Raw genomic sequence first — 26697 nt, 5'->3', positions numbered from 1 at the left:
TCTCTCTCTCTCTCGCACACACACATACACACACACACACATTCACACTCTCGTTCATTCACATTGAATACACAGAAATAAAGAGGAGCTTGCACTTTAGTTCCCTGTTTCTATTGTACAGGGCAATGTTTCTCTCATCCACTGAGACCCTCTGGTCTCACGCACAGTTACCATAGCAACCATGGTTATAACAGGGTGTTTGTGGATTTTGACTCACAAAGCTATCTGCACTCTTTCACCATAGCCAAAAGTAATATGAAATAAATATACTACGTAATACCAACAGACAGAAGGAGATTGTTGCGAATCATTCACTTAACCTTACTGATATGTGTTCGTGACTGCACATGTAAGTATGGGGAAAGCAATGGGGAGAGCAATGTAGAAAGTAATAGTAATACTATACCATCCAAAGAGGCTCCAGTTTGCACTTTCTGGAAAACAACAACAACAACAACAACATAAAACAAAAACAAATAAATCTTAAAGGCTGTATATTCAAACCAAACAACCCAGAGGACCTCTTTTTTAATTAAGGGTCTGGGAAGTGAAAAAAGCAAAAGGTAAACTATCCTGGAGGCATGTATTCATAAATGTTATACATTATTTTTTTTAATCTTTATTGATGTTTTAAATCTGAGGAATGAAATAACAAAGAAACAGAACAGCGTGTAAAGGCATCCAGATGGAACTTTCACAAAGACTTTTTGGCATTCGCTATGATTTTCTCTTATTTGAACTTGGAAAAAAAAATATTCATGCACCAAAAATAAATGTCATTATTGCCTGTATGCTTATTTATTGGCAAAGGGAATAGCTGGCTCTGCACTCTTTGGAATTTTCAGTGGCCATAGAGACTGTGCAGACTGCTGACAATGCATGAAACTAAATGAAGACAAGTCATATAGGAGATGGTTGTAAAATCTGAAGATTCTGTTCTGCAATACTTTCAATAGCTCAGTGATACTTTAAAGACATACAGCTGATCACAGCAGTAAACACAGCTTTATCCCTCACACTAGAATTGTAAGGTAGTTAACATTTGCACTTTATGTCTTGTCACAGATCTTAGTGATGTGCTAAGGCCTGTCACTGTCAGAGTTACTTTATAGATGTGGAATGGGCCTTGTATAAAGTTTTGCCATATGACTTAAGGCTGATTTATACATTTGCGTGGGCTCTACACAGAGCCTACGCCATAGCCTACGTAAGGGACCCACGTCATTGTGAGCATTTATACTTGTGTGCTGGTGTGTCTGTGTTGCTCTGAAATGACACTGCCAAAACGCTATGCCACTGTGTGGAGTTTCTTCGTGTACTTCGACCAATGGTGACTAAAACTGAGCGGATCATGTTGGAGTTGTAGCTGGTAAATTATTAAATGCTGAACAGTTATTTTTACTGAAATTACTGCAACACAGTAACTCTTTTTCAGAGGTGAACCTACCTCTCTCAAGTTCTTCCATCTCTTTGTACATTCCTTACATCCAAACTGATGTTTGCAGAAATCTCTTTTCATGAATTTGCTGCCGTCTGGTTGTCTTTGTAATGTGGCGAAGCAGAGTCGTACAAATGTACATATTTACGGACTTCCTCAGTTAACCTCTCCTTGATTCGGTCCAATCACAGTTGTTGCGGTCTATGTTACCCAGCATCGCTGTGATGTGTAGTTACATTTATGGGGAGGTGCATGTCAGGCTATGGTGTAGGGAGGTGCGCGTCAGGCTACGGTGTAGGGTACGCGGCTACGCAGAACCTTTGCCGTGCCTATGGTGTAGATTCGACGCAGAGGTATAAATCGGCCTTAAGAAAATAGATGTGGAAGATCACTTTGATGTGGTATAAAACTGTGGTTGATTAAGGCAAACACACACACGTGCACGCACACACACACACACACACACACACACACACACAATGTATGAATTTCATGGACAATAAAACATTAATTGTAATGGCCTGTAGAACAAAGGAAGTAATATTACCCTCATTCACTGAGACAAATGTACACATCTCATGGATGATTAAGAAGTCCTGCACTCAGTGATGTAGTGTTGCTGTGACAAAAGTCAGGCAAGCTGGAGGCAGGAGTGTCATGCACCCATTTTTTTTTTGAGTGCACGCACAATGCACACACACAAAGAATGTCCCAATGTGGACAAGGTGAGGGAGTGATTTACAGAATTCTGTGTTGGTTCTGCCACATTTTTGGAGAATATAAAAGGCTTGACTATTGTGTATTTCCACTGAATTATCAGACACTAATTTCTTAAAAAAAAAAATTTACAATTTACAATTTAGAATTTAGTTATTTGGCAGACGCTTTTTTCCAAAGCGACTTACAATTGGTGCATCAGTCGGATTTCTAATACCTTCAACAGAGATCATAATAAGACTGAGCGTCAAATTGCCCTTTCGCATTGCGCCCCTGGGATACTTTTACAAACAGAAATACAAGACAAAGGTAATATTTTTTTTTTTTTTTTTTTTTTTTTTTTTTTTTTTTTTTTTTTTTCTCTAGGGAAGGGAGGTTAGGCATTGGGGGAAGGGAGGTTAGGCATTGGGGGACAGGTGTGTCCTAAAGAGGTGGGTTTTCAGTTTCCTGCGGAAGATGGTAAGAGACTCCGCAGTCTTGACTGCATGGGGGAGGTCGTTCCACCACCTCGGGGCAATGGCAGAGAAGAGGCGTGGTCGGGAGGAGCGGCTGCCGGGTTCCCGGAGTGAGGGGACCGTCAGTTGTCCGGAGGACGTGGAGCGGAGGGTCCTAGTTGGGGTGTAAGGCGTTATAAGAGACTGAAGGTATGATGGGGCAGAGCCTCTTGTGGCCTGGTAGGCCAGCACCAGTGTCTTGAACTGGATGCGGGCTGCTACCGGAAGCCAGTGGAGTGCAGTAAGCAGCGGAGTGACATGAGAGTACTTAGGGAGGTTGAATACTAGGCGTGCAGCGGCGTTCTGCACGAGCTGGAGCGGCCTGATGGCGCAGGCCGGCAAGCCAGCCAGTAGAACGTTGCAGTAGTCCAGGCGGGAGATGACAAGCGCTTGGACTAGGAGCTGGGTTGCCTGTTGCGTGAGGAAAGGGCGGATTCTCCTGATGTTGTATAGGGCGAATCTGCAGGATCGTGTGACTGCTGCGATGTGCCCGGAGTATGTCAGCTGGTTGTCGAGGGTGACGCCAAGGTTTTTGGCTGCTGAGGTGGGAAACACCGCAGATCCCTCGATGGTGATTGTATTGTCGATCGCTGGGGAGTTCTTAGCAGGAAAAAACAGGAGCTCTGTTTTCTCCGGGTTAAGTTTGAGATGGTTAGCAGACATCCAGGAGGCAATGTCAGCTAGGCAGGCTGCGATGCGAGGTTGAACCTGGGAGTCAGAGGGGGGGAAGGAGAAGAACAGCTGTGTGTCATCAGCGTAGCAGTGGTAAGAGAGGCCATGGGTGGAGATAACCTGGCCAAGTGATCTGGTGTAGAGGGAGAAGAGGAGTGGACCAAGTACTGACCCTTGTGGGACACCCGTGTGTAGAGTGCGGGTGGAGGAGACCGATTCCCTCCAAGAGACCTGGTAGGAGCGGTCAGACAGATAGGACTTGAACCATGCGAGTGCAGAACCCGCGAAGCCCAGCCCAGCAAGGGATGAGAGGAGGATCTGGTGGTTGACCGTGTCAAATGCTGCGGAGAGGTCTAGGAGTATGAGGACAGAGCTGAGAGACTTCGCTCTGGCCAAGTGGAGCTCCTCCGTGACAGCAAGAAGGGCCGTCTCGGTGGAGTGGCCGGCTTTGAATCCGGATTGATTTTGATCCAGGAGATTGTGCTGCAGAAGATATGGTGAGAGTTGGTTATATACAGCACGTTCCAAGGTTTTGGAGAGAAACGGTAGGTGAGAGACTGGGCGGTAGCTACTGACATCCGCAGGGTCTTGGCTGGGCTTCTTGAGCAGTGGCTTGACCCGTGCTCTCTTCAGGGCAGAAGGAACCGTACCAGTAGATAGGGAGCTGTTGATCAAGGACGAGATGAAGGGCAGAATGTCGTCCGAGATGGCCTGAAAGAGAGGGGAGGGGATGGGATCAAGAGGACAGGTAGTAGGACGATGGGATTTGATAAGTAAGAGAGCTTCAGCGTCAGATAGAGGGGAGAAGGAGGAGAAGATAGCAGGGGGGGAGGGTGCAGGATCCGGGGTGGGAGGGGGAGGGGGGAAGGAGTCGCAGATGTCATTGATCTTCTTCTCGAAGAAGGAGACAAAGTCATCAGCAGATAGGGATGAGGGAGGAGGAGGAGGAGGAGGAGAAAGGAGGGAGGAGAAGGTGGAGAAGAGTTTGCGGGTGTTGGAGGAGGCAGAGTTGATCCTAGAGTGGAAAAAGGCAGATTTGGCAGCGGACAGGGTAGAGGAGAAAGAAGAAAGAAGAGAGTGGTAGTGGGACAGGTCGTTGGAGGATCTCGATTTCCGCCATCTCCGTTCGGCCACGCGAAGTTTGGTTCTGTCGGCACGGATACTATCAGTCAACCAGGGACTGGGGGCGGAGAGGCGAGCCGGTTTGGTGACTGGGGGGCAGAGGGTGTCCAGGGTGGAGGCCAGCGCAGAGAGGACCGTAGAGGACTTCTTTTCCACGGGGAGAAGTGAGAAGGCTTCTACAGGTGGGAGAGAGGAGCAGACCATAGAAGAGAAGGCACTAGAGGAGAGAGTGCGAAGGTTACGTCTAGCTGCGACTGGTAGCTTGGGTGCTGAGGATTTCAGAGAGGGAGAGATCGAGAGAGAGAAGGACATGAAGAAGTGATCTGAGGTTTGGAGCGGTGTGACCGTGAGATCAGGAACTAGGCAGCCTCTTGTGAAGACCAGGTCCAGTTGATTACCGCCCTTGTGTGTTGCAGTGGACTCCACGAGGGTAAAATCAAAGGACTGAAGGAGGGAGAGTAGGCTGTCAGACTGAGAAGAATTCGGAAGGTTGAAGTCTCCTAGCAGCAGGATGGGAGTGCCATCTTCAGGGAAGGCGCTGAGGAGGATGTCCAGTTCATCTAGGAATGACTGCAGAGGGCCTGGGGGGCGGTAGAGAACAGTCATATGTAGTTTATAAGGGGAATAAACAGAAACAGCATGAAATTCAAACGATGTTGGGGAGATAGAAGGGAGAGATGTTGCTTGGAATCTCCACGAGGGGGAGATCAGGAAGCCAGTTCCCCCACCCCTTCCCGAGGGTCTGGGAGTGTGGGAGAAGGAAAAGGCCGTGGAGAGGGCAGCGGGAGTGGCCGTGTTCTCCGGTGTGATCCACGTCTCGGTGAGGGCCAGAAAGTGCAGGGACATCAAGGAGGCTTGGGCGGAGATGAAGTCGGCCTTCTGTACCGCCGATTGGCAGTTCCAGAGACCACCTGAAATGCCAGTAGCAGTGTTAGCAGAGCGTGGTGGATGGATGAGGTTAGACAGGTTGCGTCCGCGAGGATGCTTTGGACGCCACCTGCGGAGATTGTAAGAGGAAACTTGAACAGGAATAGGGAGATGACACATGATTAGTGTGAGGGGGACAAGGTTTTTTAGGAGGTATGGAAGAGACACAATTACACAGATAAGCAAGTGAGAATAAAATAAATCAAGATGAAAATAAATCGCTTAGCAATATAAAGCAAAGTCTTACTAGGTACCTGCTCTGAAGGAGAAATAATCTGACTGAAGACGATGCACGCACTAACAGCAAGTGTGAGGGTACCGGTATTATGTGGGCTGGCTACAGCCCCGCCCCCTCAGAGCAAAGCGTAAATTGACTGAGACCGAGAGTAACAAACAAATGCAAATCAGCAACTCGGCAGCTGATGCGACAGGAATTCAATACAAACTCCCTAGTAAAGTGAGCTAACAACGCTACCAGACAGCGAACACGGTTCTAAACAGACGGAGAACCTAAGGTAGAGCAAACGCTGAAAGAATCGCGCACGAAGTAAATTATATACGGAAACGACAGCAGAGTATACAGGGCAAACAGAAATCGCGGCTACTGGGACAATTACACGCAACAGAGACAAGAGAGAACCCAGAAATCGCGGCTACTAAGCAATATAAAGCAAAGTCTTACTAGGTACCTGCTCTGAAGGAGAAATAATCTGACTGAAGACGATGCACGCACCCCAAAACAACCTGCAATCAAAAGTCCCACAGCTTGAAGAATCTGAGGGGATGTGTGCCAACTCAGTCTGAAAGGGCATGATGCCACTGGCTGGAACGCAGGCTAAATTCTTACACAATGATATTCTTCATGTCTCAGTCTTTAGTATCATCAGAAATCACAGTGAGGGAAAAAAAGAAGCCATGATTGTAGGCTGTAATCATTCCCTACCTTCAAAAATGATCCTGCAGTTTGTCTGATCAGTGATATGACAGCCTGTGGTTCTGATAACAGTGAAACACTTTTGGTTCTCATCACAACTCACATCATCCCTCATTGATTGCATTGGTCAGCCCAGATAGCCATCTTGCTTATCATACCATTGAGCTCTGTGGGTGCTCCCTGTGATTGACATCTGATGTCAGAGATCTTGATCAACCAAATGAGGGTTTGTCAAGGTCTGTGATAACAGAAACTGAACTATTGGGGTATCTAAATAATGGCTGTATAGTTCATCTTTTGTCTAAGAGCACAGAATTTTCAATCAAGTCTTGTTCACTTGTGTTGACTGTGTCTATTAAAGGACCAAGGTGTGTGTGTGTGTGTGTGTGTATGAGAGAGAGAGAGAGAGAAACAGAAAGAAAACAACAAAACAAAACAAAACAAAACAAAAAAATAACAAACAAAACTTTATACAACCTTTTTGGCCTTAGTAACTGGACTGGAGATGTAATGCTGCAAAGTGCATACCATCACCATCATTTTTGTTTGCCCTAGTATGATGCAGACAGCCATAAAGGTCTTTGCAAATTAAGAATGTAGGTCTTTTAAATGATCATTAGGAATGAAAATGGGATGGAAGTGTTATAGAGGTGACTTGTGTTAAAGGTCATGAACATGACTTAATGGCTAAATTGTAACCAATATACAGCCATTAATTTCACCAGGTGTTTTACTTTGCTTCAAAACACAAATTACTGCAATAAAGGAGTCAAAAGTATTTATGAACATTTGAACAAAAACCAAACATAAACCTAAAACTTCAAGATAGTCAGAACTTTGGAGTCATTTGAAACATGCAGGGAAAAAGAATGAATGAGTTGAAACAGTTCTCAGCATTGTTTCCTATTTGTTATTTTCTTTAGATTAAGCTGCCCATGGATGTATCTGACACTCCAAAAACAAATAAACAAAGCAAAACAAAGAAAAAGGGCAAAAATAACTAAATGGAGAAACTGTTAAAGTATTGCACTCTGAGTTCTGCATGTGAGTGAGGGAGAGTGCAAGAGAGGAAGGAAAAGGTAGAGAACCCCTCTTATTCAGTCTGTATTGCACTTGTTTTGTTACATTGCCTCTGCTCTTCTGGGAAAGGCCATCATCTAAGGGTTAGCAAGTAAATTAAATCCAAGACTAGAAGAATTTGTCATAAGTAACCTTTAGGCTGACAAGAGGAGTTAGAATCGGAGCCTGCAACCAAATCTGTGGTCTGCTCTCCAATCCTCCAAGGGTTTCATTTGCAAGAGCAGTTTGGAGTTTGGAGCTCTGAGTGGCTACAGTGTAACTGAACTGAATGTGTAATGAAACAGGCTTTTAGATTGTTTCACTTCTGTGAACCAAACTTTTTTGGGGTTGGACAAAACCCCCCCCGATGATGTCCCCCCCAGAGGTGTAATTTGCCTGAATATATACATACACCATAGTTTTTTTTTTTCTTGTAATGTATATCTTTAATTGTAAATGATGTTTGTGGCAAGATCTTAAATATCTCTTTCATAAACAACATAATATAATGTATTGCATGTGGTAATGCAAGCAGATGGCCGCTGATAACTGACCAAAATTCAGTTTGTGAACAGTTATTACTCTTGTGCTTTCTATCATATTATATTGAGACTGCTGAGGGACAACCTTCTTTAAGAGGTAAACTACCACATATTGTGGGCATCTAATAGAAGACTAGAATTGTTCATGCTGGCTTATAAGAAACATCAATTTCATTATATCTGCAGGCTTCCAATTGAAAGTTACATTGTTAAACAATCTGAGAGGATGATACAGGGACATGAATGCTGAATTTTCTTGTGACTACCTGGTAGCAGACCATTAGTCATCATTATGTCTTTTCCTCTGATTTTCTTGTAAAGTCAAAGACTTCAATGCCTAGCAACCAATGATACATAATGATGTTTGCAGAAGGTTCTAAGAGACAAAATGACTTTAAGTGATGTGTGGCTGTGGTAGCCAATGCAGTGTTGCCAGAGGCCCTTTTGTAATCAATCTTACGTGATCACAAACCTCGCAGTGCACCACAGCGGCAATAACAGGGAGGTTCAAATGATCCTAGTTCTTAAGCCTCAGTTGCGAAAGGTCAGTATCGTTAGTGTGGGATGTTTTCCCCATGCACAATGCATGAGGGTAACTGTCATGCTGATACGGGGAATGACTGTTTATCTCTGGGATTCCAGTGAGCTTCAGAAGACAACGCACTAATTACTCTCTCCTTCTGATATAGATTATACAAAAACCCACAACTAATTTCCTTGGAGTGTTTTACATTGCTGTCATTCTTTTTTTTTTTTTAAATCAATTTTTGATCATCATCTTATTTAATGTCTGCTCATTCTTGACTGCAGCACAACACAATGGAAAATATAAGGGAATTATTTTTTTCACATTCTTGGTCATGACAGTCAACAACTAAGCAGCTCAGTTGCTGCCACTTTTAAGATTTCCCAGTGCTTTAAAAGTGAAAACCATATTCAAAGTCTCTGTAGATATTCACAGAATCTTTTACACCAAAAATATCTTCTTCTGTTTTTATCAGATTAGTATTAGGTTGGTACCAGGCACAGGTTGCTTTTCACATTATGTTTTGGGCTGCCACAGACAGTCATGATGATTTATAATTTCTCTAGTCTCCTCCTGAAATTTTGTGTTCTGGGGAAAGAGAGCGAGCAGCACTGCTCAGAGGGAAACAATCCAAGCATTTCTCAATTATATTTCCATTATATTTACCTTTAGGTAGAAAAAAAAAGATCTGAAAAGTCTGCTCACTTCACGTTATCCTTGTACTTTGGGGCATTGCTTTGTCATCAATTGATTTGTCTTTTTAAATGAAGCGTTAAGAAATTCAATTTTACCAAGCTCGGCTGAACTTGCTGTGTGCTGTAATCATTCATTTGAACTATTAAATATTATTCCCATTGTAGTTTTGCTTTAAAATGAGTGTTATCAATTTGTTTATATTATTATTTAAAGCGAGTAACTAACTAAATGTTTTTCTACAAATCAGCCCAGATTTTTATGCTGTTATACATCATGTGGTTCTGAAAACATCCTTTCATGCTAGAGGTAATGCACTTGATACAGATACTAAAATGGTGTTTTACTGCTCTATCTCAAATCTTCTTCCTCTGAGATGGTCCAATAATCCAATTTTAGGAGTCACTAAAGATATCTCTGATTGAGTTTCCTCACTAAGCCTCAAGAGTACACCAACTCTCTTTTATTTTGTATGTACACAGCTGTGCATTGTTGGCCTGGTAAGGTTAATATCACTTTTAAACACTGGTGTTTCCCATATTAATGCAATAATGCAATTGGCTTGATGGAAATATTACAGTATCAGCATGAATTAAATCACAGCTGATAGAGATCTTAAAATGAATGCTTCCTTTGTGCCTGCTATCAGTCATCTTTTCAATGAGAATTTTAACACAATATTAAAAACACCTCCTCATCTAAAGAGAGGGAGAGGGAGAGGGAGGCAGAGCAAGTGAGCAAGAGAGAGAGAGAGAGAGAGAGAGAGAGAGAGAGAGAGAGAGAAAAAATGCACCTGGCTGACAAATTTTAACAAATTACTCTCAGGTATAGATGCTAATCAGAAGCTCTAAATTCTACGATGCCTGCCTGCTTTAACTACTGAAAGACAAGGCAAGCCATTATCAGGTGAGGCGTGATAGAACATTACTCAGAGAGTATCGTGGTGGGCCCTCCAAGCTCACGCCATCTGCTGCGGTGTCATAGCTGCAGGATGGATGATACAACACCAGTCTCTGCACAAACGGGGAAGCCTCTTACAACACTAACAGAGATGAGGCAGGCTCAGGAAACAGATTCATGCTTTTTCTACATGAAAGAACAGCATTGAGAAGTTTGAGTACACTTGTAGTAAAGCATAGATTCTTCAGCTGGAGACACTCAAGGCAGCATATAACTGATAAGTGCCATACTGAGGGGACTCAGCTCAATTAATGAAGCTGCAATAGATTTCTTCAGTTTTAATTATAAGAGCTTCCCTGGATTTGACTTAAGCGTTTTTTATTTCTGATCACATATGCTTGTAAAATACGGTCATTTTGTGGTGGACATGAAATGGTGCTGAATTGTCTATTCTGTGACATTTTAAATCCTGTAAAATTGACTTCGAGTTGCATACGTAAGCAAAAAAGGCATACATGGAACAGACATTAAATGTGTCAGACACTCCTTAAAACTGTATTACACCTATTCAATAGAAAGCTTAGTGCTGAACAGCATTCTGAATACTGGATAAGAACATGTAGTCAAAATTCAATGCGAGTGTTTTTTCTAATCAAAGAAGTCATTTGAACTGTGTTCATTTTTTGTGTGTTTTCAATTACAATGCAAAGTGCCTGTTTTCAGTTCAGTTACTCCTCTCTTTCACATCAGACTCTCGAACCACCTTTCCCTTCATTTATAAAAGGTGATGTTGTGATACATGTCCACTCATTATTCTTAACATGGCGGGATGGCTTTTATGAGGTGACCCACTCAAACGCTGATGCAGTTTTAGTGGTTGAATGTTCATCTCAAATGAATATTGTCTGCCCCAAAATTCCACACTTTGAAATTCACACTGATTAGTTTGATTACCGGGGTCTTTTTAAAAATCCTTGCATGAAGACAAATGACCCGATTTATCACTGCACACATTTGTACACATGAGTGAAAATGAGGGATCATTGTATAACACTACAGACAGGTCCCAGACAGTAAAACAACCTTTAATGAAGATGGTCTCAATTTCATACATCAGTACGTGCTACTTTGAAGTTCCAAGCAGTTTTCAGTTGAATTTCAAACCATTCAGTTATGTGAAGGGTTTTCAACCACTATCCTTTTTGGTAAAGTTATCATAGAGCATTTTCTTTAACTATTAACCAATGCACTGCGTCATACCATCTTGAAAATTTACAGTGTTACCTGGGGGTTATTTGTTCACAACTTTCAGTATCTCATTCATAGTCTGTCTGCTCAGACTGTCTGTTTAGCAGTTCTTTCACTGTATTAGCTCTCCTCAGTGTACCACCTGTTAGACATGGATATTCCCAGGAGGCTTACTGTGTCTTTTATATCAGTCTCTTCATCATGTCTCCATATGTAGACTTAAAGTATCACAACATTTATTCCTGGGAGTACATCTGGGTTACAGTTTGAGGCCGCTTAGAATTTACACATACAAACAAACATCTTAGAGTATATGAAGCAAAATGAAAACATCAAGTCAGTTTTTTGTTGAGAATAAAAATAGGACTGATTAAACCCAAAAAGTGATAGCAAAAATAATTTGATGTATTTTCCATAGACAGCCAAAAACAAGCACAATCAATTAAAGAAATACAGCACACAGGGCCTTCACTTAGATAAAACAAACAAACAAACATACAAACAAATAAAATTAATTAAAAACAGTCTTTAAGACAGAGAGAGAGAGAGAGAGAGAGAGAGAGAGAGAGAGAGAGAGAGCCTCTACTTCTTCCCCCAACACCTTCCCCAAAATCAGAGGTAAAAAGCAAGTTTGCTTCTTAATTTAGAATAGTTAACATGATGTAGCCTGCTTATAATGGATATGCATCCATCAATCCATGCAGCTATTTCCTTTGTTCCAATATGGTTCCAAAATTGTTAAATACTCCATTGATTGAGCACTCAACTCTTTTTGATGTTATGGCATCAACTGAGCTTTTGCCCATCACATCATCAACACAACTACAATTCAAAGTACTTTATAAATGCAAACACTCAATAAATTATGATTTTAAATTGCTGACTGATATATTTTCAATGTGAATCAGTTTCAGTTTGAGACAGCTTAAATGCTGTTTGCTTTGTGATGGCTTGGGTCAAGAACAACATAAAAGCTGGAGTGAGAAGTTTGAAAAGTCTTATCTGTCAGTGGAGAAGAAATGTCTATTTGATACTACATAAATGCTACAGAGAGCCATGCTTCCCTCATTTTCTTAAAGCTTATGTACCAGCTGACCGTAGACAACCAAAAGTCATTGCTTCATAAATATACCAAACGTATGGTTTCCTTCATGATCAGATCACACATTTTAAAATATCATCCTTCTGCTGCATTTGAATAACTGTCACAAGTTTGATTTATCATTGAACACGCATCGATTTAACAATTTTAAATGATTTCATTATTATTTTAAATTGAATTTGACAAGATTTTAACTGCTTTTCTGATTTAAAATCAGACGTATTTAAATGATGGATTTCCGCTGTATATTTTGACGGTTAAATACATGTTGTAATTACATCAAATTGACAAGTAAGCCAAAAAAACAATATCAGGTGATGGAATGTTGTGATTTAACTTCATTTCAAAGCCAATAATGTTGACAAGAAGTTAACATTCCTCCATCAAAGTTTGCAATAGTTTTAAAAAGGTATTGGAACAATGTGAAAATGGCTGTGTATTTCATGGTTCAACAAATATTGTAACAATGTCATGGTGACAGATTAACCAATTACATGTTGAAAAGTTATGATGATGGAATTCATTTGCCTGCAGGGGTGCTTTTTTTGCCATGGAAAATTTGTTTGTTGTTCTTGGTGTCTTGACAGACGCTGTGTCTCCAAGATGCAGAAAGCTACTTGTGCTGTGTGCCAACCAAAAGTAATCTTTGATGTTTTTTTTTTCCAGCATAAGTGAAAATAAGCCTTACTTGCTTTGTTGTATTATTTTCTTTGTGACAATGAGCTGTTGCCTGTTGTAACCATGGACTACAAGGACACACTGGTGTGAAGATATTTCTCTGCACTTCTGTGCAAACATCTGAATGAGATCTATATGTTTGATGATAAAATAAAAGTTTCCCTTTTGGAGCAAATAAAAACAATATGGCCTAAAACAGAGTATGGTATGAAGAAAATGATGTATGAGATTGGATGCCACACTCTATAAACTGTTATGTATCTTTCGCAGACAAACAGTAACTGACCAGGGGAGAGTTTCACAAAAGTGTTATAGTGCTAAAAGCATTACGGACATGTAAAATCTGCAGTACAAAATGCTTTTTTCATCATTTCATGCTAAACAGCTGACCACAACACCAATGCCTTTTCAGAGAGCAACAATATTTGCTTCTGCCAGTGTTAGCTGTCTGGTGAAGATATCCAGTTTAGCCTTTTACAGTTTAATTCTGTCGATGTCGTTATCTCTGCTCTTTCTAGTCCCTCTGTAGGTTGAGCTTCCTTCTTTTGAGTTGCTTTATCTTTAGGGCAATGAGTTTATGACTGTATTCACAAACATTTTACCTGTGCCTCTCTTTCAAATATTGCCTTTTGAGTAAGCCTTGTCTGAGAGGGCCTTGATGATGAACTTTGACTTGAGCAGGGAGAAGGAAATAGAGGAATATTATAGTTAGTTCTAGATCAAATGCATCCTCTTTTTGGAAGTGTGGCAAATATATTGTCTGTCCCCCAGTTCTCTCATTATTATCTCTCCTAAAATCTATCCTCCCTCTTTTATTCAAACTGAGGCTCTATTCCTCTTTCTCACATCTCTGTTCCAATGACCGCCATTTCTGAGTGTTTTATTTGGAGTTACTAATGTGTCAATTTTGTGGCTAATTATCTGAGAAATTGGATTCCCTTAGATACAGCTATTTATGTTTTTTAAATCTAAAATATATTAAAGTCAAGATGTTTCATCTAGAGCACTAAACATTGACATTTGACAGCTGATTGCCTAATTATGATCTTTTGATGGTTTTTAAGGACAAAGTGCATGAGTAAACCAAGCAATGACTCATTTTTCATTTCATATATTACCAGTCTACACAAGATTTTGTGGGAGACTTATACTCTTGTGAATGTTCCACATCCATCAGAAAGTTGCTTGTTAATCTCTGAGATCTAATTGTTTTTGGAAAAGCCATCTCACAATAATTAAAAGAACATTTTATAAAATAAAAAATGGGGTCACATTTGGAGTCTGTTGGCTTGTATACCTATTTAATTATGCAAGTATTATTGAATGCTACACCTTAATAGTGGAAGATTCAAAGCTCATGCACATGTAGGTCGTTACGTTTGTGTTATTAAAGTTATGTCCGTAACGATCACAATGTCTAAAGTCATTACAAACCAATGAACATGAGATCTAAGTAGGTCTGGAATCAGGTAGTAAAGCAAGAAAATATGAAGGAGTTGGTGGTTGTAGAGCGGGAATAGATGGCCCAAACAAACTCTTGGCGCATTGAGAACAGGAAAAAGCACTGCTTTCTACTCATATACATATATGATAAACTTCTTGCCCCTCAGATCCACATATTATGAAGTTCCACTTAATATACTTTAAGCTGGTAGTTCTGTGTAGATGTGTTTGCTTGTTGCAGTGGAGAGGTCTTTGATCCATAAAAATCTGGATACTGGAAGTTTTTGGATTACAGTATTAGAGTAAAAGTTAAAAGACTTTGTGCTTTTATGAATAAAGAATTTAGAGAATCCTTAAATCAAACTATATTCAGGACTGGGTTCAGTGAAGAGAGTTTTATGATGTCGAGAGTGCATGGAAGAAATGTAGGAGATCAGAGTAGAAGAGAAGAGATGAGCTGCTTTGTGACTATACCACAAATCATGTACTTTGATTACACTTTGAATTGTATTTTCTGTTCTGTGGTATTATTTCATTGACAAAATGAGGCTTTTGATGAAGAACATAAATGAACTGGTCAAACACAGGATGGTTACAGCAGTGTGAAAATGAAGCCACTTGTATTGCAGCACAGTAATGCTAAAAAAGAGAGCATGCATTTAAGGCACGCTATATTAGAAGTCTATGCCTATTGGCTTGAGTATGATGAAGAGATTTGTTTTCCAAATAGTTGTAAATTTGTTCCCAGTGCATAGGTGTTGGCTTATGCAAAACTGATAGAGCCACTTCTTGAACACCCATTGAGCGCCCCTCAGCCCTCTAAGCAAACTTTCACTAATATTTCAGCAAAGCAGATGTTCATCTCTTAAATGCATTGCCTAATGTGTTCTGGCTTGAGAAGCTCAAGGAAATGAATTCAGAGCTGTGGACTTTTGTCACAAAGACAACACTTCACGTTTTATATTGTGTAGCTCATTTGATGTAATTGAGGGCTTTTAACTTTGGCTTAAAAACAGCTTTCTCTAGTTAGGATGCCTCTTACATTATAACGAGGTTCTGTACACACTAATTGTTAACTCAGGAGGGTGATTCAAAATTTTACTCTTGCTAGCAGCCAGCTAACAACACAGCCTAGGATTTTTCTCTCATTCACAAACACATTTTCCAGAGTTCTCCTGCTGTTCTGCTTCTTCATGTTTATTCTCCATTTTTTTCTGGAGACTTTTTATTGAGACAAAGACAGATTGTGTCTTGTGAGTAATGGTATAGCTTACATTGCCATAGGCCTCTGCCTAATAGAACACTGTGTCTCCATTGTCAGTGTGAGTAGTTGTACAGATACCGTTCCACCGGCTGGATCTTTAGAGCCAAAATAAAAGACCAGGAAACAATGCATCAGTGAACAAAAAGAAGGGAGAACCTCATTCAGGATTTATTCTCTGAACTTTCAGTCATTGTTTTCATCCGTCAGTTCACTATGGGGCATGGACCTTGAAAGCTAGTTTAATATCTCTGCACATACGTCGGGAGGTGTGAGTGAAAATAAGAGTTCAGGCATCGGCCTTGTTTTTGAATGGTTTTTCTCTGTGATTTTGGATAAAAGAAATACGCAGATGGAGAAAAGACCTTTATATTCATTACGAAATCTGCAGTCTGGCAAAAATATTGCTTGCTGATATATGTGCATTGAAACAATGCATTCCTGTAGCTGCTGGTGGAGTTCTCAAAGCTGTCAATTCAGCTGGCTATGGCAACTACTAGACTGTGTCAAATGTTTCCACTTTGTACACTTATTTTTGTTCACTGTGTTTTTAAATGTCTGCATCTCTGTCTCAGTGAATTCTTTATTTGTACTCTTCCTTATCTGTATGCACTGTTACATTAGCACAGTCAAAATAGAAGTGGGAACACCATGAAATTGTGAATGGAGAGGGATCAACGCCAGCACCCCCGAGGTGTTTACCTATTTCCTGAGCAGTTGTCATGCAGCGTGGTAAACATACCCTTCCCCCCCTCTGGGCCCTTTGGGGTTCGCTAGAGGGGGACTCATACAGGCCTGGCTGAGAGGATCAATAACGCATGTCTAATTTCTTCCTACTGAGGTCAATGGATCAAAGATTCAAGGACAAGTTGTCCCTACCACGCATGGAAATAGTTCAATTATAAAAAAAATCTTTTAGTGAATCTCACAGCGGCAGTGTTTATCCAAATTAATTCTGATGCAAAAGATGCAACATATAATAAAAAAAATTGAAAATCAGATCCATGCATTTGCAATTGTATGACCATGACATACCAAGGCCTGTACACGATGTCTTTCATTAACAGGAAGTGAACTACATGGCAGTGATCATTCTAACAGGTTCTAGCAATTTTGTTTTATAATACTCTACTGTATGCAACAGTTAGCTATTAAAATATAATGTAAGTAAGTTATAATATAAGTAAACAATACAACATACACTTCTGGAGTCATCCTTGTGTAAAACTAAGAGATGGTCAATATTTAATATAATAGAGACACTTACAGTCAATATACATGTTCTGACACTGATCATGATCTTTAAGTGAGCCAGTCTTCAGTATACCACTGTTTGGGAGATAAGTGAGGTGTTCAGGCATTGTGTGTTGAAATTGAAAGCCAACCCATTTTTTCAGAAACTCTTATACAAAATTACTAACAATATGTCAAACTGAAGTATTTGAATGATTCATTTTATTAATTATGGACATTTCTGAACACCCAAGGCCATCTGCCCTATTAAGGAAGAAAACAACAAGAGAGGGTTTTGAAAAAGCCTGAAGGGAGTCAAAAAAAAAGTAAAAGAAAAGAAAAAGAAAAGTTAATGTGAAAAGCAAGCATCACACAAGACCTACTGAAATTTGAAGATGTTAGTGGAACTTTTGTGATATCTATTCATTTGGTAGTAGACAGCTCCCAAATTTTAAATGCAAATTAAAATATGTACTACTTTGGATTTGTGTATTATGACTGCTCAGAGCACATCAGCAGAAAATGTTGTTCCCACAGGAACCTTGTACAAATATTTACCCAACCAGATTTCCTTAAGGACGGATCATGCAGTAATGGAAACAGAAAGAGAAGAGGTTAACGCCCTCTGGTTTAAATGGCATAAGGTTTTGGATGTTCAATACAATAAAACTTCATGACTCCGTACAGTTTTGAACTGCAGCCCTGCAGGAACAAGGAGTCCGGGCTGACTGACTGTACCCTTGATTGCTTTCCAAATTTAATTCAGATAATTCTGAGTGAGGAATGTTGATGACAGGAATGGGTCCGCTGTGCCCTTTTGTTCCTGTGGCGCTCTGAGCCGATGCTATATCTGGCATAGAGCTCAGTGTTACTGGGGGAATGGAGCAGGGAGAGAATCAAGCAGCAGATGGTTGAGGAGCTCAAACCAATGATGATGAGAGGAAACAGACAGAGAGTGTCCAGATTCAGTGCAATGGTAGGTCTGCCTAGAGGGACACACCACCCAAGAGGTGTTTTTTTTTTTTTCTATGACATAACCCAGTAAAAAGCTCCACACTCTGTGACTACACATTTGTTCCATGACAGTCATGTCAGCCCTGCTGGACATGGATTACTTTGCTATTTAGATTGATATTTATATTTATCAGTACTTTTTATTGCTGTGTTTCTGCTTGTAGGGCTGTATGGGAATAAAGAATAACATTATATATACAATAATAATTGACTGTATTTTAATACGTCGATACCATGTAACAATTCCAGTTTGTTCTCTGTAATCATGACAATTTAAAGGTTATCAAAGGGAACTCGTGCCACATTGTGTAATGTGTTTTGTCTGGCAGTTTCATATTAGGTCTAGACAGAGCTCTTGGACAAAGGGTTAACCAAGTCTTTACCACCCACACTGGACTGCACAGCTTTAAATAAAACCACAGCTATTGTATTGCTTTTCTTTTCAAGAGCCACATTGATTTTACCCTTGACTTTGATCTCACTGTTTGCTTGTCCTTATCAATACCCTTACATTATCACCGTTGTATCTCATTTTCTTTCCTCACAGGACCAAAGTCTAATCTGGACCTTTTTTTCTCTTTTTAATCAAAGGGGCAATCACAGTTCAAGCTGATCCTTCAGCAAAGGTCACAAGAATTGGGTAGTAACACATCGGCAGATGGAGAACACAGAGTTGATTTAGTAATTAAAATCTTTCACCTTACACGATAAAGATCAAATGCCACAACATTTGTAAAACTAGTGGAACAAAACGACAGGATAACTCATAGGATCCCAGGGTTACAATTATCTTCTTTTCGAGCAATAACCTGTAGTTTATACAGGAATATCTATAGCCCCATGTTAAATTGATACTTCTGAATGAGATCAAGATGCTCAATGGTGTGTTATATTAAGTGTGGAAATTTTAGCTGCTGAGTGCTCCCACTGCAATTAACACTGAAATGGTAAGGAATGCAAAACATCCTCTCTTACGAACCTGACATCTTTGTATGAAAGTCAATTTATGTGTTGCCCTAATGTCTTCTGAGCATTCCAGTTTAATATAGGCTACTCTGCTGTAGTGCACCAAGGATTTTAATTTGCTTAATATTTATGCATTAACTTCCACAACAGGTCATGGTATTCATGACCCACTCATGGAAATTATCTTTTTTCCCCCTCCTAACTGTCCTTAGGCAAGCACCATTTTTCGTAATGTTCTTTAGACACTCCCTTAGATGCATTTGTGAGTTCAAATGGATCTAATGTGTAGTGCTCCCAACAGATTCAAAGAAGACAGAAACTGTGCTGATGTCCAAAAAGCTTTCGCCAATGACTGACTAATTACTGACTAGTTTTTTTGCTGACTTATATGTGTGTGTGTGTGTGTGTGTGTGTTTAATATATATATTTTTTTTATAAAGAGAGACTTGCTTATACAAATTTTTACATAAAGAGAGACTTGCTTGCCATTGTGGATCATTGAGTATTAGCAAATTGGACTAAATTCCATTATTGTCATAGTTATAATTCCCCCATCATTTTAGGAAAACATGACTGAAGCTGTAAAAACTAAGTGAAAAAAAATATTTAGAGGTATTAAATGCTTGTTAGCGTGTCACTAGAGCTGAGACTGTGCTCAGACTGTTGCTATAGGCAACCCAGTTTGAATTTTTCCTAGTTGAGTTTGGATGTTGGTGGAGCACTTTGTTGAATAGAGTAGTTTCAGCATTTTGGCAATACTTTTGTGGGATATTAAAACTGATGCAACCTGAGAATGAACCATCAAATTAAAATTATTTCTCCTCTTTCTTTTTTTTAATCCTATTTGACTTCAGTTATCAATTGACAAATTTTTCTCTAGCTTAAATTACTGATTATCTTAACACGAGAAGCGCTATGTTAATTGCTATTTTAATGGGGGACTTGGTGCAACTATCTGGACATGCTTGATGTGTTTTGTTAGTTTGTCCATTTGGGACATTTCAGGACACAGATCAGTTTGCACTGATACTGCATATCAGTCTCTTTCAAAAGTGAATACAAACAGAGGCTAAAAAAAAAAAAAAAAGATCTGAGATTTGGAGAACGTGTATTTTCTATTTTAGGTCTCCATTTAATCATGCATTTCTGCAAGTCATACTCAAGGTAAGAGCAGTTTTTTAATGTTTTGATAATAGTGAATGGAGAAAAGGGTAAATAAATCAGACATCTCTACTCAGGCATTTTCAATGAGAGCAACGCAGCGGGATGCATTCCAGACCTCTCTTGATGTCTTTGTTGGCCAGTTCAATTTGATTGCCTTCCTTTGATTTTCCTTTGTTGTGCCTCTGAGGAGGAATTGTAGTCCTGCTGAATGAACAATGTGAAACGCAGCTTAACAAGGACAGAGTTAAACACCATGGTGATGTGTTGACCTTTGCTTGGAAAACCTGTGCATTTTGAGCACGCTGATACCTGAAAATACCTAATGGGCAAATGTTTAAGATGTAATGTGATGAATGTGTGTTGAGAAAACATGACAAAAAACTAACATAATGTCTTTTAGGTTTTTGTTCTCATTATATGCTGTATTTCCATTCACAGAAGAGCAATCAAGGTGTTCACAAGTAATATTTACTAATATCATATTGATGGCAGTTGTTTCTTCTGCGGCATGTCTATATCTCTACTAGTTCAGGTTAATTCATGTGTTTCCAAGGTCCTGCGGGTTTCTTTGAAGCAGGGTAAATGAAAGAGTGTTTAGCTAAATTAACAATCCAGCATCCAGTGTGACCAAGGGTTAGCTTGCATGCATGCTAATGAAACCCTATCATGTAACAAGCTGCATCAATATTATTAACCTAACTGTTTTGGCATACACTAATGAGTTGAGGGGTGTGTGTGCGTGTGTGTTAAACTACAAGATGTTACAACAGTTTTTTCTCTGTAGCTTCCCAGAGACTCAGTAGATTTTTCCTTACCTCATTTTCTTATCTCTAGTTTGTAACTTACATGTAATGATACAAACAAGAAGCAAAATTAGCTGCATCTTTGTGTTTTTCTAATTTCCTGCAATACTGAAAGACTAGAACCAGCAATCAATTAGTCTGACTTTTAGGCAACAGTTAATTAGCCCATGCATCATTATGTCCACACTAAGGATGCTAGCACTGGACTCCTTCTTGTGATGTGTGTATATGTGTGTATGTATGTATGTATGTATGTATGTATGTATGTATGTGTGTATTGTGTGTGTATGTGTGAGAGTAGCAACTGAGTGAAGAAGTACAGATAAGGTACATGTAGATCACATCAAGCATAAAGACATTGAGTGTTTGAAGAGAGCCACTTGGGAGCTTGAGAGGCACAATGTATCATCCACAAAAGCTTGAAAGCAGCAGCATGTTTGAGAGCCTCACCAAATAGGGGCCAACTTATTACTGAATTGATGCTTCTTGTGAATACAAAGTGCTTTCTCTAATTCCATACAAGTTTTCTCTCTTTCTCAGAAATGAAAGAACAGCTACGCAAAGAAAGAAAAGCTTGAATATGAATTTTATATAGTAATTTGCCAAGGAAATCCTCAGTTCATGGAATAGATAATTCATAAATTAAAGAGGAGCTGTTCAGTGACCTACATTAGACCAAAGTTTATGAAGTGCTTAAGGCTCCACACCTCCATGACTGTGGCACAGGAGGATTTCTGTGAAAAACAAGTCATGCTGATCTATGGGGGGCAGTATTGTGCCAGTGTTGACTTTGATGTCTCTGTGCTCAGTGGAACGCAACTTTATGCTTAAATGAATAATGCAATTGGAGAAAAAGCCAGCTGTTTTGTTGCATGTTTTTTTTTTTCTTTTATTGTAGCTCAGTCATGCTCCAGACGCAGCTTTATAAAACAGCACAGCTGGTTTCACAATGAACGGAGTGTGATGACATTTCTGCTGGTTGTTAAACTCATATTATGAATAGTATTGTTTACATTTCCATGATCTGCACATCAGTGAACAATGCTTGTCATATGGGCACTTGTCTGCCTGCCCTTTTTTATTTATATGCGTGTATGTATATGACTTTAATTTATATTCCTGTTTCAGAAGAATATTGAAGAACAGTATTAGATAAAGGCTTGACACATAATCTATTCTAAAACATACTCTTAATCTCAGCCCTGCATGGATTAACTATTGCCCGTGTGTGCACACAAAATATTTTGGCCCAGAAAGTAATGATCAGGCCTCTGCTTCAGTTGTGAAGAGATTAAAACCTAGCAGAGGAATTGAATGATTTGCAGGTGAATGAATGGTATATGTGTACTTTTTGAAGCTGACCTATCAGATGACAGTCACTTAGAGGACCTTAGACATTTCTTATGGCTGGTACCCAGTCCAGATGTTAGAAGGGTGGATACGTATTGTATAGAGGGGAAATGTATTTAAGTGCCCCCTTGCTGTTTTTTAAAGACACAAGGTAATTCCTGACACCTGTACTAACTACATAAACACAGCTGGATCTAATGTCTCTGTGTTTGTACTTGTATGTATAAATGTGTGATATAGTGCTTTGGTCATTACAGAGATAAATGTTTCCTTTTTTGATGGTTGAGCAGAAAGCTTTGAAAATCAAAGCACAACTGAGCACTTAATGCATATTTATTCTTTTATCTGTGTGTGTGTGTGTGTGTGTGTGATGTGTGCATGTGCATCCATGAAGGAGTAAATGAATAAACACATTCTGATTCTTGGATGTGGAGTAGGTATTATGGTTTAATATGTCATGACAGGGTATACTGAGAAGATTTTTCATAGCTTTTCTCATTTGATATAATTTTAGAAACATATCATGAGGTTAAGCATGTACTCAGGACATGGATGAACAATGACTTCTTTGACAAACTTAGTCATTTACAGCTTACCATGTTCATACATGTCCTTTTGCTTCCATACAATATATGTGTTTTGATTTCCAGTAGACAGGAGGTGAATCATAGAACCAATAGTGGTTTCAAAGTTCATTCACTGTACAATCACACAACGTAACATGATCAAATCTGTGTCCTCAGTTTAACTCTGTAATGGAATCCCATGAAATAATTCGATTGTTGGCAATTCACCAACCCAGACAAGGGTCGCCATAGATATGGACTTATTCAATATCATTGGACAGCGGGCTTCCAAGCAGGGTTCATATGCCTCAATTTTGTTTGTGGATAAATAAATAAACGGGGTTGTGCTGGCTTGAAGGGAACAGATTGTTGAACAGCTGGTGCCAATGAACAGAACTTAAAAAGTCTGTAACTGCTTTGTCACACACACACACACACACATATATAAAAAAAAAAGGTGAGTATTCTTCTTATTCTATACTATCCTCCCCTGAAATTCAAATAAACAAACCCTAAGCAACCATTTGACATCACCACCCTAGTCTATTTACCCAGCACCACATAGACTGGCTCATGCTTGGCAAGCTTCCAGTCAAAGTGTTGAGCACCCCACCCATGGCACAAGCATCCCATTCCAGTGTCTGAACACCAACTGTATGTGCGAATGCTTTGAGGAGACTAAATGTGTTTTAGAGTTACTTCTGCAATTCGGTCACTGAGCCATTGTGTATTTACCATCGTCACAGTCATGGACCTTGTGTTCATTACTTTAATGCCAAGGATGAGCTACCGAGACTAAGCTAACAGCTACAGCCACACTGCCTCCTGTATTCCTTTGCTACTAGTTGACTCAGAGTTTTCACTGCCCCCCCCCTCCTCAAGGGATGCAAGATTGGGGGTTTTTATTTAATCAAATTAATAATGCTATCTCGACAACCACCCACACAAACAACCTCACCGGCCCCTTAGGAAGAGTTCCTAGGTGATTAAAAAGGATTTTCATTCAGCCAAGCAAGGTTGAGTAATCGGTGTATAATTATGTACAAAAGACAGACAAGCAATAATTGGCACCTGTTCTCTATGTTTTTTTTTTTTTTTTTTGCAGAGACACTGTGTCAAATCAGAAGCTTAATTGTGACTGTACAGCAGAGAAATAAGTGCTTCATCAAGATTTTTCATCTGACTAACTGAGGTCTTTGGCACAACAGCCACACTGAAAGAAATTCAATATTTGGAAAATGGAGACATCTTTTTTAAATTGTGAATATTTGTAAATGATGTTATTGCACAAATAGTAATTAACAAACAATGTTCGATCATTGACTTATGCTACCACAATTCCAGCCCTTCAGTGTACTCATAGGACCATGTTATAAGCTCACATACAATAAGCAGTAAGTTCGTTTGCAGCTATTTTTCAGGTTCACTGAGTACAACATCCGCTGTTGCAATTTATAACATAAATAACAGCCTTAAAGTGGTCTGGCTTAGTTACCATAATGTATAATTATCACTGGTAACTCGGTGTCCAACTCTTTTTTAAGCACACATGGTCATCTGAGTGTGAGCACATATACTTTATTCAAGTTTCTCACAGGATTTTCTTTACTGTATATAATTATACTATGAGTTAAAGACATTGTAAATGTAGCATACTCTAGAGCATACTGAATGTCGCTGGGCCAAGTTTAGCTTCATCATAGATACAGTCTTTTAAATGACCTTACGTGAGGTAACTGGCCTACTGAAATCATGACTCATCAATCAGCCTTTGTGATTCTCAAATAACAAAGAGACTGAAGACTTGCAATAAATTAATTTACTGGAAGGGTACATGTTTGGATGAAGTAATAGACAAACTTCCTCTTCCAGTTTTTAAACTATATGGTTAATGGAAAAAAAAAAGTGTGCAGTACGACATAGCACACAAGACAAAATTACATTTCAGGGGGATAATTTTTCTTAAAAGGTAATCTGTTGTGGCTGAATGATGTACTTTCACATGTTTTAGGGTAAAAAAAGGTATGGTTTCTTCCAAGTTGATCACATGTCCATTAAAGTTTATAGACTGTTTATCAGAAATATCTTCTCACCTTATATCTATTCCTACAGGTATTTTTACATTTATACTTTGAAAAGGAGATAAGCAATCACAATACCAGCTCTCACAGCACAGATAGTTCACAGTACAGCCAGTTCCTTCAGGTTAAGTGAGTTTTATGAAAGGAGTTACATGAAGACATCTGTAAAAGTGTTTGTCATATATGCTTCATGTCTTGCAGTGACCTGGAAATAGCCCCAGCAAAGTCGACCAAAATGTCTTACCACGCTTTCAACAAGAAGTCCTTTGTCATTCACCTCATGAATTTGTCAGTCTTTTAAAGTAGAGTGTTTCACAAAGTAATACAGGCCGGTACTTTGAAAGGTAAAATCCCTGAAACCTTCCAAACCGTTGCTTTTTCACTGGCATTTGAAACAAGCTTTAAATAATTGATCATGTTGCACATGTTACTACTTTGTTTCAGACTGTGATACAGGTCTGAAATATTAATCAACACCCTCATCGCTATCAATGTATGAAAAAGGAAAGACTAAGTAAGCAGCAAAACGCAGTTCAGAAGACTCTGCAGTAGTACCACACATCCTATAAGCAGCTGTTATGTCATCATTCTGAGCCCACTTTGTGCATTTGATCTTCTGTTAGCATATGTTTGCACTTGGCCTATGGTCAAGGCAGGAAATTCAGCGTGAAATTGTACATTAGCTTTAGGCATTTATTACATGCTGTATGTCAGTCAAGTTTGATAACGGGCAGAAAAGAATTAAATTAATAGAAAAATATGTGTTACTTTCCCAGACACTGTTGGAGACCTGTCTGTCACTAGCATTTATGCCTCTGTTACATCCAAGGTTCTAATGAGTTATAAGTCAGAGTGAGTATCTGGGCTGTATTTTTTTAGCCTGGTGGTCATGTCTTCGAATTACAGGTAAGTGGCTATAAAGTGACCATGCTGTTATTACAATAGCATACAATTATTGCTAACATGATGCTGATTGTAAAAAAAAGAAAAATAGTATTGCAAATGACTCAAAAGTTTCAGTAATTCACTTTCTCATATGATATGAAATTGATCACCCTGTTTTGGGCAAGTGAAAAAGTTGGTATACTGTTATATGAGCCAATAGATACACGGTGTTACTAAAATCAATCCTTACACAACTGTGGTTTCACAATTTTCTGTTTGTACCTATGTATACAACAACAACAACAACAGCAGGAGCAACCACAACAGTAAATCTATTACAAAACTTTGCCTGATTCATTTTTGTTTACCTCGGCAGCATCTATTTTTCTCCTCAACAGCAGACTGTATACAAGGCAGTGGCAGGATCCTTATGGTGAAGGATGCCCTTGTTTTGGGATCTGGGTCAAGGTGGGGGAAAAAGCCCTCTCTTGGTCCTCATCAGTGGTACAGAAATTGGTTACCTGCAGATACATGTCAGAAGCTATGCTGCTTTAGAGCTACAAAAGTGATGAATGTCCCTACAGCAGGTTGGAAAACCAATTGCTCCTACTCACTTCATATTAAACTTAGAGGCCTTGTATATGCCTTGTGGAATTCATGAAGTTCTCTGTACTAAACATTATCTTTGGTCTCACAAAGCAATTTCTTGATAACTCTCGTTTTTTTTTTCCCCTTTCAACTTACAGTGTTCAAATGCTAATTCCTACATTTAAGATTAAATAAGATGATAAAGTGCTAGAGTATGACCAATGTAATGTGCCTCTAAAGTTTGGATATTTTATGCTTTGAGAGTTTTAGGCCAATTGTGAAAGTGGACCA

At 39.4% G+C, this 26697-nt stretch overlaps 1 protein-coding gene across 1 annotated transcript; it reads right to left on the bottom strand.

Annotated features, from left to right (window-relative positions):
- Positions 1-2574: 2574 nt before the first annotated feature.
- LOC115815316 (uncharacterized) lies at positions 2575-5490 on the bottom strand (the record flags this gene model as incomplete). Its single annotated transcript, XM_030778273.1, has 1 exon — positions 2575-5490. A coding segment is annotated over exon 1 (2916 nt), but the record flags the coding sequence as incomplete, so codon positions are not given.
- Between the last annotated feature and the right edge of the window lie 21207 nt (positions 5491-26697).

The sequence above is a fragment of the Chanos chanos genome, chromosome 6 (assembly GCF_902362185.1).
Source record: "Chanos chanos chromosome 6, fChaCha1.1, whole genome shotgun sequence".
NCBI classification, from domain to species: Eukaryota; Metazoa; Chordata; class Actinopteri; order Gonorynchiformes; family Chanidae; genus Chanos; species Chanos chanos.
This window is presented reverse-complemented; position numbering and strand designations above follow the sequence as displayed.